Source organism: Coregonus lavaretus (assembly GCF_964263955.1).
Source record: "Coregonus lavaretus genome assembly, chromosome: 24".
Taxonomy (NCBI): Eukaryota; Metazoa; Chordata; class Actinopteri; order Salmoniformes; family Salmonidae; genus Coregonus; species Coregonus lavaretus.
In genome coordinates, this window is record NC_140011.1 from 15,425,223 (window position 1) to 15,439,987 (window position 14,765).

General features: G+C 42.9%; 1 protein-coding gene across 1 annotated transcript; it reads left to right on the forward strand.

The window, feature by feature from the left end:
* Positions 1 to 2,580: 2,580 nt before the first annotated feature.
* LOC311099535 (TNF receptor-associated factor 2-like) lies at positions 2,581 to 13,599 on the forward strand (the record flags this gene model as incomplete). The annotated part of the gene is made up of 11 exons (XM_084140236.1): positions 2,581 to 2,768; positions 3,527 to 3,605; positions 5,664 to 5,762; positions 6,017 to 6,178; positions 6,327 to 6,401; positions 6,615 to 6,689; positions 6,855 to 6,941; positions 7,618 to 8,097; positions 10,121 to 10,298; positions 12,881 to 13,029; positions 13,381 to 13,599. The coding sequence occupies 11 exons, from the start codon at positions 2,581 to 2,583 to the stop codon at positions 13,597 to 13,599; spliced, it is 1,791 nt and encodes a 596-aa protein (XP_083996362.1).
* Positions 13,600 to 14,765: the final 1,166 nt, after the last annotated feature.

A 14,765-nucleotide genomic window follows, 5' to 3' on the forward strand; every position in this document is an offset into this window, starting at 1 on the left:
AAATTGTGCACAATTATTGAATTTTAAAAGCATGTTATATTAAATGAAGTGCCCTTTTAATATAGACCACATGGAGAATTCAATACATTCTCAGCATTTTGACATGTCCCTCCATGCACCCGCTGTACCTTCTAGGAAGATTTTAACCCCGACATATAAGTTTTCACCATTGTCATAAAGCCCTAGTTATTTAGTTGCTTTGACAGTCATTTCTGAAGACTTATTTATATAATGTTTTTAATTTACTCTGGTCTCATTTTAAAAGGTCAACCCAGTTACGTGAACTGCTCGTTATAAAATGGTGGAAATATTCATTTTTAAATATATATTTTAAAAACATTGAACATCTAATAGTCAAATCATAGTGTAAAAGCAGGTGAGATGGTTCTACTCTCATTGTCCATTTTCTGGTGTTTTGTGGCGTTACGTTCCCCAGCAAGAAAATGAAAAAATTGTCACTCAAACAGAAGGGGGAACTAACAGTCGCTGACAACAACCAAAACGAAAAAAGGTGGGGTTTTAGGAGGGGTTCTGAAAGACACTCATGTGGGTGTTCACTGAAAGTTGACTAAATCAAATCACATTTTATTTGTCACATACACGTGTTTAGCAGATGTTATTGCAGGTGTAGCAAATTGCTTGTGCTTCTAGCTCTGACAGTACAGTAATATCTAACAATTTAACAACATATACCCAATACACACAAATCTAAGTAAGGAATGGAATCACTAACTGTAAGTTGCTCTGGATAAGAGCATCTGCTTAATGACAAAAAATGTAAATAATATATACACATATGGACAAGCATTGACATAGCGGCATGGACTAAGATACAGTAGAATATTATAGAATACAGTATATACATATGAGATGAGTAGTGAAAGATATGTAAACATTAAAGTGACTAGTGTTCCATTTCTTAAAGTGGCCATTGATTTCAATAGGCAGCAACAGCCTCTAATGTGATGGCTATTTAACAGTCTGATGGCCTTGAGATAGAAGCTGTTTTTCATTCTCTCGGTGCCAGCTTTGATGCACCTGTACTGACCTTGCCTTCTGGAAGATAGCGGGGTGAACAGGCAGTGGCTCGGGTGGTTGATGGCCTTGATCTTTTTGGCCTTCCTGAGACGTTGGGTGCTGTAGGTGTCCTGGAGGGTGGGTAGTTTGCCCCCGGTAATGCGTTGGGCAGACCGCACCACCCTCTGGAGAGCCCTGCGGTTGCGGGCGGTGCAGTTGCCGTACCAGGTGGTGATACAGCCCGACAGGATGCTCTCAATTGTGCATCTGTAAAAGTTTGTGAGGGTTTTAGGTGCCAAGCCAAATTTGTTCTGCCTCCTGAGGTTGAAGAGGCTCTGTTGCGCCTTCTTCACCACTCTGTCTGCATGGGTGGACCATTTCAGTTTGTCAGTGATGTGTACGCCAAGGAACTTGAAGCTTTCCACCTTCTCCACGTCGGTCCCGTCAATGTGGATAGGGGGGTGCACCCTCTGCTTTTTCCTGAAGTCCACGATCATCTCCTTTGTTTTGCAACTAGCAACAACAACTGGGACCTAAAAGACACCCACCATGAGCACCCACTGAATTTGCCCAAGAAGAGGCAAACAAAATAAAAACCCACACCAAACTTAAAGACAGGAAGCAAACCAAAAAGTGGCACAAAACGACAACAGGGAAGATCAGATAAAATATTATTTTTAAAGAACTCAACTAGGGCGTACCAACTAAAGGTGTTAACCCTCCACATCTCTCAAGAGCACTGAGCCAGCCACTCTTAAATATCACCTGGGCCAGCACAGGTGAAACACCTTCCGACTAACGAGATGACAAGCCAGCACAGGTGTAACACACTGACTAACGAGGTGATGTCAATCGGTGTGGCTAAAGTGCTAACGTCCAACCTCAAAATATACATGGAAAATCCAATGCCTGTAGTAGTGGGAAGCAGAGCGGGTCGAGCATAACACCCTGTTACTTATAGATAGGCTAGATTTTTAAAAACAATTTAATATTTTTTGTGAAGCTTGCATTCTATTGCCCCTCCCTGTTGCACACAACACGCTTCCATTTCCCTGTGTCAAGGAGATTTATGGCAGATTTTAGATGAATTTGTCAACCCTGTTATTTTATTTGGCACTTAATAGGCACTTACTATAGTAATTTTTTATTTAACCTCTTGAGATGGGAAAACTTGTTTTTTATGGAATTTGAACATGTTCACTTTCACAGAATGTTACAATTAGGTGAAATAAAAAAAAAATTTGACCAAGTTACGCTTCTCAAAAGGTACCAAATTGGTGGAACAACCCTAGTGTCATATCAAGAAAAGTCAGTATGTAGCCTACCTTCTGCACATTCCTCTATCTTTATTAACCAGTATTATAGTTTGATTTCAAAAAGATACTCGGACTCAGAAGAAGATGGCAAATGGAGACCTGCGCACACTGATCATCCTAGCTTTATCATGTCATCAACACATAGAAAAACCTGCCTTGTCATGTCAATACCTCATAGTAGTCTTTTCACATTTATTTTGACTCTGTGACGTTGTTGTTGCCAGGTCTGAGGTGTACTGAGTGAATCATGGCCACGCAAGAACCATCCCCTCCATCGTCCATGGAGAGCAACAAACCCGGCTTCCCCAAGAAGATCCTGGCCAATAAGCTGGAGGATAAGCACCTGTGTAACTGCTGTCACAACCTGCTGCGGAGGCCCTTCCAAGCCCAGTGTGGACACCGCTTCTGTTCCTACTGCTTCAATATGACTGTCAGGTAGGAGTTCGAAGAGTGTATCTCAATTGTATACAATTGTCTTTATTGTCTCCTTTCCCTGTATTGTGTATGTGCTGGTCTGGTAAAACATAAGAAATCAACTTTAGACTATTGAAATGCCCCCCAAGATATGATGCTTGATGAATACACTGAGTGTACAAAACATTAACACCTGCTCTTTCCATGACATAGACTGACCAGGTGAATCCAGGTAAAAGCTATGATCCCTTATTGATGTCACTTGTTAAATCCACTTTAATCAGTGTAGATGAAGCGGAGGAGACGGGTTAAATAAGGATTTTTAGGCCTTGAGACATGGATTGTGTATGTGTGCCATCAGAGGGTCAATGGGCAAGACAAAATATTTAAGTGCCTTTGAACGGGGTATGGTAGTAGGTGCCAGGCGCACCGGTTTGTGTCAAGAACTGCAATGCTACTGGGATTTTCCCGCACAACAGTTTCCCGTGTGTATCAAGAATGGTCCACCACCAGAAGGACATCCAGCCAACTTGACACAATTGTGGGAAGCAATGGAGTCAACATGGGCCAGCATCCCTGTGGAACGCTTTCGACACCTTGTAGAATCCATGCCCCGACGAATTGAGGATGTTCTGAGGGCAAAAGAGGGGAGGGGGGCAACTCAATGTTAGGAAGGTGTTGTTAATGTTTTGTACACTCAGTGTATATGAAACATTTGACAATATGACACACTGTACTGTTATTTTGTAATGTTTGTCGACATCATATTCCCATTGCAGAGATGGACCTCAGAAATGCAATGCTTGTATCAAAGAGGACATTTTTGAAGAGCTGACGTCGATTCTAAAACAAGGCTGTGTAAGTGTCAACAATGTTGGTCTTTGTGAACATATAGGCACACTTCTTCTTGAATACATACAGTGCATTCAGAGAGTAGTCAGACCCCTTGAAATTTTCCACATTTTGTTACGTTACAACCTTATTCTAAAATGGATTTAAAAAATAATAATCCTCATCAATCTACACACAGTACCCCATAATGAAAAAGCGAAAACAGGTTTTTAGAATTTTTTGCAAATGTATTAAAAATAAAAAACATAAATACTTTATTTTCATAAGTATTCAGACCCTTTGCTATGAGACTTGAAATTGAGCTCAGGTGCATCCTGTTTCCATTGATCATCCTTGAGATGTTTCTACAACTTGATTGGAGTCCACCTGTGGTAAATTCAATTGATTGGACATGATTTGGAAAGGCACACACCTGTCTATTTAAGGTCCCACAGTTGACAGTGCATGTCAGAGCAAAAACCAAGCCACAAGGTCGAAGGAATTGTCCATAGAGCTCCGAGACAGGATTGTGTCGAGGCACAGATCTGGGGAAGGGTACCACAAAATGTCTGCAGCATTGAAGTCCCCAAGAACACAGTGGCCATCATTCTTAAATGGAAGAAGTTTGGAACCACCAAGACTCTTCCTAGAGCTGGTCGCCTGGCCAAACTGAGAAATCCGTGACCAAGAACCCGATGGTCACTCTGACCGAGCTCTAGAGTTCCTCTGTGGAGAACGGGGGACCATCCAGAAGGACAACCATCTCTGCAGCGCTCCACCAATCAGGCCTTTATGGTAGAGTGGCCAGACGGAAGCCACTCCTCAGTAAAAGGCACATGACAGCCCGCTTGGAGTTTGCCAAAAGGCACCTAAAGACTCTCAGAACATGAGAAACAAGATTCTCTGGTCTGATGAAACCAAGATTGAACTCTTTGGCCTAAATGCCAAGTGTCACGTCTGGGGGAAACCTGGCACCATCCCTACGGTGAAGCACGGTGGTGGCAGCATCATGCTGTGGGGATGTTTTTCAGCGGCAGGGACTGGGAGACTAGTCAGGATCGAGGGAAAGATGAACGTAGCAAAGTACAGAGAGATCCTTGATGAAAACCTGCTCCAGAGCACTCAGGACCTCAGACTGGGGTGAAGGTTCACCTTCCAACCGGACAACGACCCTAAGCACACAGCCAAGACAACGCAGGAGTGGCTTCGGAACAAGTCTCTGAATGTCCTTGAGTGGCCCAGCCAGAGCCCGGACTTGAACCTGATCGAACATCTCTGGAGAGACCTGAAAATAGCTGTGCAGCAACGCTCCCCATCTAACCTGACAGAGCTTGAGAGGATCTGCAGAGATTAATGGAGAAACTCCCCAAATGCAAGTGTGCCAAGCTTGTAGCGTCATACCCAAGAAGACTCAAGGCTGCCAAAGGTACTGCCAAAGGTGCTTTAACAAAGTACTGAGTAAAGGGTATGAATACTTATGTAAATGTTATATTTCCGTTTTTTATTTGTAATAAATATGCAAATTTCTAAAAAACTGTTTTTGCTTCGTCATTATGGGTTATTGTTTGTAGATTGATGAGGGGGGGGGGAAACTATTTAATCCATTTTAGAATAAGGCTGTAACATAACAAAATGTGGAAAAAGTAAAGGGGTCTGAATACTTTTTGAATGCACTGTATTTAAAAGATCTCAATCTCTGGTGAAGGAGCTTCTTCTTCACAGTCTTTTATTACAGAGTCAGTTTATCGTCTCAAAGAAAAAGTATGATCAAAATGTATCCTTTAAATACTGGTGATGTCATTCAACTTTTGAATTGGACGTTGTTTACACTGGTTTTATAAAAGCCCTGTCATTCAGAAGTAATGTCTAAATGGTGTTATCCGTGTGTACAGTAGATTCTCTTTGTGTTGTATAATTTAAAGGTAGTGCCAGTGCGTCCATGTTATTTGGAGCGTGTGCACTTATCTCTCTCACACACACGCACACACACACACACCTCGCAATCATAAATGATGCGTTCGGAAAACAGAACAGATTAACTGTAACAGCAAAAGCCTCCATTTTTGTTTGCTCTCACTTCTGCAGGCTTTTCCTGACAACGCAGCTCGAAGAGAGGTCGAAAACCTCTCTGCTGTCTGCATCAACGAAGGCTGCACTTGGAAAGGCAATATTAAAGAATACGAGGTTAGTTGGGTGTTTTTTAGACTGATTATCAACCTTTTCATCATTTAAACGATGCATTTAGACAGACAGGCATTATTGAAAAGAAGGAGCACCACCAATGTGCCAGAAATGCTTGTAAGCAATGCATCTCAGTACTGTAGTGTATGTCTGGGTTTTGCTTTGCTCAATCAGTTTGACTGAAGATCCTTGGTTATACGCTTATGAACGTATACTAAAGTCAAAATAATCCAAACTTAATTTTCGGTCTCTTACAGTTGAGCCACGAGGAGAAGTGTGAGTACATGATCATCCCCTGCCCCTCCTGTAAAGAGCGGATCCGCTTCAACGAACAGGAACGCCACAACGAGCGAGAGTGCCCCGAGAGAACCCTCAACTGCAAGTACTGCAAGGAACCATTCCATTTCAAAAACATCAAGGTGAGAAATTATGCAGGCTCTGAGAGAACATCCATCCATCTGTTGGTGGTGAAATCTCTCAAATGGCTGGTTTATGATCGCGTCAAGATTGCAAGGAGTAGTAGCATCAATTTGTGTAAAAAGCTATACAAAAACATGTCCTTTTTAGGCCCACGACGAGATCTGCCCAAAGTACCCCATGATCTGTGAAGGCTGTGCCAAGAAGAAAATCCCCAGGGAGAAGGTGAGTTCTTAAATGTTCAACACACACAATATAGCCGATTTGATATTATTATTGGGAACTTGTGACTGAATCCATTTGGAAAATGCATGACAGGAAAGGAAGCACAATATTGAGAGAAAATAAGCCACACTATTTTAAGAAGGGTGATGTTTGAAATGGCTGTAGAACTTGTCAAATCATTGTGTATTTTTTCGTCTTTGGCTATTTCCCTAGTATGTGGACCACATTAAGTTCTGCAGCAAATTCAGAACGCCATGCAGATTCCATGTTGTTGGGTGTGATATGTCAGTAAGTAGCATTATTATCTCTTCAGAGCTATGGTTTCAATCAATCCTAATGAAACAAACAAGGTTGTTACTGTGTAATTACCATTTTACCATGTTATTTCTTAGTTAATACCTGGTTAAAGTGCTTCTGTTAAAACAGCTGTCCTCTCCCTCGCTCTCTGTGCAGGTGGAGAAGGAGAGGATCCACGACCACGAGAGGGCCTGCGCATACGAACACCTCAACCTGCTGCTACACTACATTATGGGTATGAAGGTGAGGGTGAGCATGGATGTAGTGCAGCGGAAATGTCGTTTATACAGCTTTTTAATTGGTGAATAGCAGTGTACACACCTATTACGCTAAATTATGGTTGGTTGCATAAGCATTTACTTAGCAGTTACATTAGCGTTAGCGTTACTTGCCTCGTCAAATCAAATCAAAGTTTATTGGTCGCATACACAGTTTAGCAGATGTTATAGCGGGTGCAGCAAAATGCTGATGTTACTAGCTCCTAACAATGCAGTAAAATGTCAATAAAGTACACAAATAATTACACTAAAAAATAATAATAAATCAAGAAACATCGGAACAAATCTAATTAACAACCCAAACAGCACTGTAACAATAATCCAAATGCAATCTATACATATGTACACCGGATTAATTCACCCAAGATATACTAAAAATGGTATGTACAGCAGTATATATATTAGAGTGAGCAATGTTTAGAATCCAGTATATAAATAAATATGTGGTGCATATAAACAGTGTAACTAAAATGCAACGTACAGTAGTAAAAGTATTAGAATGAGCTTTGTCGAGAATACAGTATTTAAATACACAGTATCTTCTGTCTCCTAGTCTACAATCAGCTCCTTTGTTTTGTTGACGTTGAGGGAGTGGTTATTTTCTTGGTGTTTACTTATGTTCCCCCTCTCTATCCCTGAAGGTGAGCATGGAGGGCCTGCAGCCACATGGACTGGAGCAAGCCGGACACAAGCTCCTGGACCTCCACCATTCCCTTAGGGAGCTGGAAGCCCGCGTCTCCCAGCTCAGCACCACTTCTATCGGGCCTACCGTGCAGGGGGCCACCTCCTCCTCTTCCTCCTCCTTAGGCCTCCCCGGGCCTCCTGCCCCGGCTCTTCCCCTGCCTCCACCTCCCACCCCGGCAACAACACTGACCGTGTCCACCTCCTTCACCCCCCTGCCCAGCTCGGTGGGGGCGGCCCTGGAGCTGCAGCTCCACAGTGAGAAGACCAAGGTGGCGGAGCTGGGACGCAGGTGCACCGACCTGGAGGTGAAGGTGGGGACGTTTGAGAATGTGGTGTGTGTGTTGAACCGAGAGGTAGAACGCTTCACCACCACCATGGAGGCAGGTAACAGACAGCATCGCCTGGACCAGGATAAGATTGATGCCCTGAGCAACAAGGTAGGAAGGAAGACCCTGAAGCAGAAATGAAATTGTCATTTGATTTATAGAGCCCCTTTCCAATATTTAAAGACGTCCTCCAGCGATTGTTTTACTTTTACTGTTGAAAAGCGATAGCTCAAGTATAAATACAGTAAAGTACACACACTAAAGGGTAAAAACTTTTTTTTTTTTACATAACTGCAAACTTCAAAGAGTAGGGCATTCAAGGAGTTGGTCTGATATGAATCCGTGATGTAATCAGCCTCCCCCTTACTTGATGAACCAAAGAGGAGCAAGAGAGAGCAAAACAGGCCCACCCCCTCAGTTGTGCTATGTCATGACTTACCTGGACCACCTATTGAGATGTGCCTTTTGTTAAGTAAATCAGGTGTTACATATGGTTAAAAGGTGACTGGAGTGCCACTTTAAATTCAATGGCATTACTCACTTAAGCAATAATACATGAGCGGTCATGTGTTATGACATTTTTATCATGGCTGTAATATGGGCATAGCCACGAAGCGAAGCCTAGGGGCGTACACAGCGGTGTAAAATGTACTAAATTGTCATACTTTAGTAAAAGTAAAGATACCTTAATAGAAAATGACTCAAGTAAAAGTGAAAGTCACCCAGTAAAATACTACTTGAGTAAAAGTCTAAAAGTATTTGATTTTAAATGTACTTAAGTATCAAAAGTAAATGGAATTGCTAAAATGTACTTAGGTATCAAAAGTATAAAAGTATAAATCATTTCAAATTCCTTATATTAAGCAAACCAGACAGCACAATTTTCTTGTATTTTTTTATTGACGGATAGCCAGGGGCGCACTCCAACACTCAGACATAATTTACAAACGAAGCATTTGTGTTTAGTGAGTCCGCCAGATCAGAGGCAGTAGGGATGACCAGGGATGCTCTCTTGATAAGTGTGTGAATTGGACCATTTTCCTGTCAAAATGTAACAAGTACTTTTGGGTGTCAGGGAAAATGTATGGAGTAAAAAGTACATTATTGTCTTTAGGAATGTAGTGAAGTAAAAGTAAAAGTTGCCAAAAATATAAATAGTAAAGTACAGATACCCCCAAAAACTACTTAAGTAGTACTTCCAGAACCTTGTTTTCTGAAAACAATGCACGTCTGGTCTATGCATACGAAAATTGGATGCCAGATCGAAACATTGTATAGGGGCGCTGTCCATGGATCTGAAAACAGCGCTGAAACATTGTAGCAAAGACATTGATACAGCAGATCAGAATAGAAACCACAATGACATTGTTTTTCGGATGGTCGCAGCATCGACAGCTATTTATTTATGCAATTTTCCCCGGGGCAGAGCTCGTTCCCGTAGGTTCTCATACATGCAGCCACAACGATTCTCTCTGTCTATTTCCATTGGATTTTTGTGGTTCTTGGTTTCTTCATTTTTGTCTTCTTTTATTACGAATTAGTTTGGCTTCAGTTTGTGATTTCCTTCATTGCCTTTTCGGCCAAAGTGCAACTGCAAATCAAACCACACCTTATTCAGTAGGTGGCGTAGAAACTCCGGAGAATATTACCCATCTCCTGTTTTGAAACAGTTGCCATATCGATGTTTATCCCCTTTTCTGACAGCCATTCCAGAAAGCACTTCACTGCCCAGTTGGTTTGTCTTGATGTAGTTAACTTCTTAATTTCTCTCCTTTTCTATGCTCTTCCTCTTGTTTCATTTCTTTAATATCCTCCTCCTCCTCTTCTTGTTGGCACCATTCATTAAACATTAGTAGATAAAACAAATCAAAAGTAACTTTAAAATCATCAATGACGAGTTATAGGTGCTAAGATTAGTAGTTGTAGTAGTGGTAGTGGGTTGCTAGGTAACGACGTAAACTTTATATGAAAGTGGCCATGTGTATGTTGTCTCATATATCATGGGCAGGAGAGGCTCTAACAATGGGAATTCCAAACCACCCGTTGTATAATGGGGTATAAAGCTGGAGATTCAGAGTGTTTTGAATTCATAGAAGCTAGCACATTGGTGTGTGTGTGTGTGCGCGTGTCTCAGGTGCGGCAGCTGGAGAGGACGGTTGGGCTGAAGGACCTGACGGTAGCGGAGATGGAGGGCAGGCTTAGGGAGATGTCGGCCACCACATTCGACGGCGTCTTCGTCTGGAGGATCTCTGACTTCACCAAAAAGAGACAGGACGCCATCGCTGGCCGAGCCCCTGCCATGTTCTCACCAGGTAACTCCCGGAACCAGTGCTGTAGACCACCTGAAGCGAGACCAGAGCTATTCCAGTCCGAGTTAAGACTGAGACCAAAGGGGCTTTGAGACAGAGTCAAGACTGAAGCCAGAACAACCTGAGTCCAATTTGAGACTACATTGTTCCGTAGTACAGTGAGAGACAGAATAACAACAACAAAAATCCAGAAAAACGCATGTTAAAAATGTTATAAATTAATTTGCATTTTAATGAGGGAAATAAGTATTTGACCCCTCTGCAAAACATGACTTAGTACTTGGTGGCAAAACCCTTGTTGGCAATCACAGAGGTCAGACGTTTCTTGTAGTTGGCCACCAGGTTTGCACACATCTCAGGAGGGATTTTGTCCCACTCCTCTTTGCAGATCTTCTCCAAGTCATTAAGGTTTCGAGCCTGACGTTTGGCAACTTGAACCTTCAGCTCCCTCCACAGTTTTTCTATGGGATTAAGGTCTGGAGACTGGCTAGGCCACTCCAGGACCTTAATGTGCTTCTTCTTGAGCCACTCCTTTGTTGCCTTGGCCGTGTGTTTTGGGTCATTGTCATGCTGGAATACCCATCCACAACCCATTTTCAATGCCCTGGTTGAGGGTTGGAGGTTCTCACCCAAGATTTGACGGTACATGGCGCCGTCCATCGTCCCTTTGATGCGGTGAAGTTGTCCTGTCCCCTTAGCAGAAAAACACCCCCAAAGCATAATGTTTCCACCTCCATGTTTGACAGTGGGGATGGTGTTCTTGGGGTCATAGGCAGCATTCCTCCTCCTCCAAACACGGCGAGTTGAGTTGATGCCAAAGAGCTCGATTTTGGTCTCATCTGACCACAACACTTTCACCCAGTTCTCATCTGAATCATTCAGATGTTCATTGGCAAACTTCAGCCGGGCCTGTATATGTGCTTTCTTGAGCAGGGGGACCTTGCGGGCGCTGCAGGATTTCAGTCCTTCACGGCGTAGTGTGTTACCAATTGTTTTCGTGGTGACTATGGTCCCAGCTGCCTTGAGATCATTGACAAGATCCTCCCGTGTAGTTCTGGGCTGATTCCTCACCGTTCTCATGATCATTGCAACTCCACAAGGTGAGATCTTGCATGGAGCCCCAGGCCGAGGGAGATTGACATTCTTTTGTGTTTCTTCCATTTGCGAATAATCGCACCAACTGTTGTCACCTTCTCACCAAGCTGCTTGGCGATGGTCTTGTAACCCATTCCAGCCTTGTGTAGGTCTACAATCTTGTCCCTGACATCCTTGGAGAGCTCTTTGGTCTTGGCCATGGTGGAGAGTTTGGAATCTGATTGATTGATTGCTTCTGTGGACAGGTGTCTTTTATACAGGTAACAAACTGAGATTAGGAGCACTCCCTTTAAGAGTGTGCTCCTAATCTCAGCTCGTTACCTGTATAAAAGACACCTTGGAGCCAGAAATCTTTCTGGTTGAGAGGGGGTCAAATACTTATTTCCCTCATTAAAATGCAAATCAATTCATAACATTTTTGACAAATGCGTTTTTCTGGATTTTTTTGTTGTTATTCTGTCTCTCACGGTTCAAATAAACCGACCATTAAAATTATAGACTGATCATTTCTTTGTCAGTGGGCAAATGTACAAAATCAGCTGGGGATCAAATACTTTTTTCCCTCACTGTAGTACCCGCAAAACACCAGTCTCAACTTCAACAGTGAAGAGGCGACTCCGGGATGCTGACCTTCTAGGCAGAGTTGCAAAGAAAAAGCCATATCTCAGACTGCCCATCTTAATCTTTTCTTTTTATTGGCCAGTCTGAGATATGGCTTTTTCTTTGCAACTCTGCCTAGAAGGTCAGCATCCCGGAGTCGCCTCTTCACTGTTGATGTTGAGACTGGTGTTTTGCGGGTACTATTTAATGAAGCTGCCAGTTGAGGACCTGTGAGGCGTCTGTTTCTCAAACTAGACACTCTAATCTATTTGTCCTCTTGTTCAGTTGTGCACCGGGGCCTCCCACTCCTCTTTCTATTCTGGTTAGAGCCAGTTTGCGCTGTTCTGTGAAGGGAGTAGTACACAGCGTTGTACGAGATCTTCAGTTTCTTGGCAATTTCTCACATAGAGTAGCCTTCATTTCTCAGAACAAGAATAGACTGACGAGTTTCAGAAGAAAGTTATTTGTTTCTGGCCATTTTGAGCCTATAATCGAACCCACAATTGCTGATGCTCCAGATACTCAACTAGTCTCAAGAAGGCCAGTTTTATTGCTTCTTTAATCAGCACAACAGTTTTCAGCTGTGCTAACATAATTGCAAAAGGGTTTTCTAATGATCAGTTAGCCTTTTAAAATGATAAACTTGGATTAGCAAACACAACGTGCCATTGGAACACAGGACTGATGGTTGCTGATAATGGGCCTCTGTACGCCTATGTAGATATTCCATAAAAAAATCAGCCGTTTCCAGCTACAATAGCTATTTACAACATTAACAATGTCTACACTGTATTTCTGATCAATTTGATGTTATTTTAATGGACAGAAAAATTGCTTTTCTAAGTGACCCCAAACTTTTGAACGGTAGTGTATGTATTTTTCGTCAACAGCATTCTACACCAGTAAATACGGCTATAAGATGTGTCTGCGGATCTACCTGAATGGGGACGGGACAGGGCGTGGCAGCCACCTGTCTCTGTTCTTTGTGGTGATGAGGGGATTGAGTGATGCTCTGCTGAAATGGCCCTTCAACCAGAAGGTAAGGACCGGGGGACTCGTTTATAAAATGCACAGATTTGATCATATTTTTTACATACTGTATGTTGAAATTCACGTCAATCTTGTAATTTCTAAATCTTCAAATTGGTTTGAAAATGTACAATACATTTAGATTTTGCATGAAGATTTGTGATGTATAAATCAGACTTGCTTATGTGGAATATTATCTCTCTCTCTCTCTCTCTCTCTCTCTCTCTCACTCTCTCACTCTCTCACTCACTCACTCACTCACTCACTCACTCACTCACTCACTCACTCACTCACTCACTCACTCACTCACTCACTCACTCACTCACTCACTCACTCACTCACTCACTCACTCACTCACCAGGTGACTCTGATGCTGCTGGACCAGAGTAGCAGGGAGCACATCATCGACGCCTTCCGGCCTGACATCACTTCCTCCTCCTTCCAGAGGCCTGTGAGCGAGATGAACATCGCCAGCGGCTGCCCGCTGTTCTGCCCGCTCTCAAAGCTTGACGCCAAGAACTCCTACATCCGCGATGACATCATCTTCATCAAGGCCACCGTGGATCTCACAGGCCTCTAGATGCACACTTTGAAGTGGAAGTGCAAGGCAACTGAGCAGCACTGTGGCCATTCAGGCTCCGTTTTGGCTGCTTTTGGTCACCATTTCAGCTGCATTTGGGTCCATTTGGGATCCATTCGGGCCTATTTCAGTCCCCTCCAGTAGTAGGGAGACTGACATGCTTTCTACTGTGTGCTGCATGCGGCTCCAGTTTGCCCAGCTCAGGAGGCTGTTGCACTGTTGTACAAGGCGGTCCTTTGCAGAGCAATTCTGTTGTAGCTCTACATTTTGATTCCTCATGGTGCTTGAACCCCACTTTAGCTCTGTATTATTTGTATCCATGGAAAAGTAACTCCAGAATATAGTCTCAATATTGCGTAGGACAGAACCTGTGGCATTGAAATGGGGATATGTGGTGGTTGAATTGGGTTAGAGGGCATCTTTTTCTCTCTTTGTTTTTCATAAGACTTGATTTGGTCTCGGAGAGAATGAATTGTAGCTGTTAGCCGCTACGGTTAGAGGATAGTAAAAAGGGGGATATGAACCTTTTCCCTGTCAGTGTATAAAATGGACCCACTGCTTATCGTAGAAGTAGAGCTTGGCTTGGTGTAGCAGGGTATTCGCCTTTTTTCTTGTTTCCGATCTCAACGCCAGTGATTTTGATTGTGGATGTCGTGAGCTTCTCAATGCCATTGTTGAGTACATTTGCATAGACAAACGTGGAGTTATGTTATGAATAAGAATATGGGCATTTGTTTGCCTTTTTGCGCAAATTGCATGCCGGCTATCTTTTATTGGCCTGTTAGTGTTGACGTGCTCTCTCCTTTCATTGAGCTGCTGGAGGGCTCTTGTTCGTTGTTACACTTGTTAGTGAGTTAAACCACCTGTAATGGTGGACATTGCCTGCATTTCTTGGATCCAGGCATATACTTTTACATATACTTGTTAGTGTTGCATTTCTTGTTTCTCTTTAGGGGTCGAGGGTTACGGGATTGGTGGTTCGGTACATCTGTGGAAGATACAGTGGAGTTATCAGGGTGTTATAAGGCAGCTTGCCAGTCAAAGCCTGAGGCATACAACAAGTGTATTTCTGTCATTGGTAAATACACCAACCTGGAAGAGCTTCTCCCCCAGGATATGCTCAGTACAGTAGCTCACATCTCAACACATAGTACTGTGCCCCACCA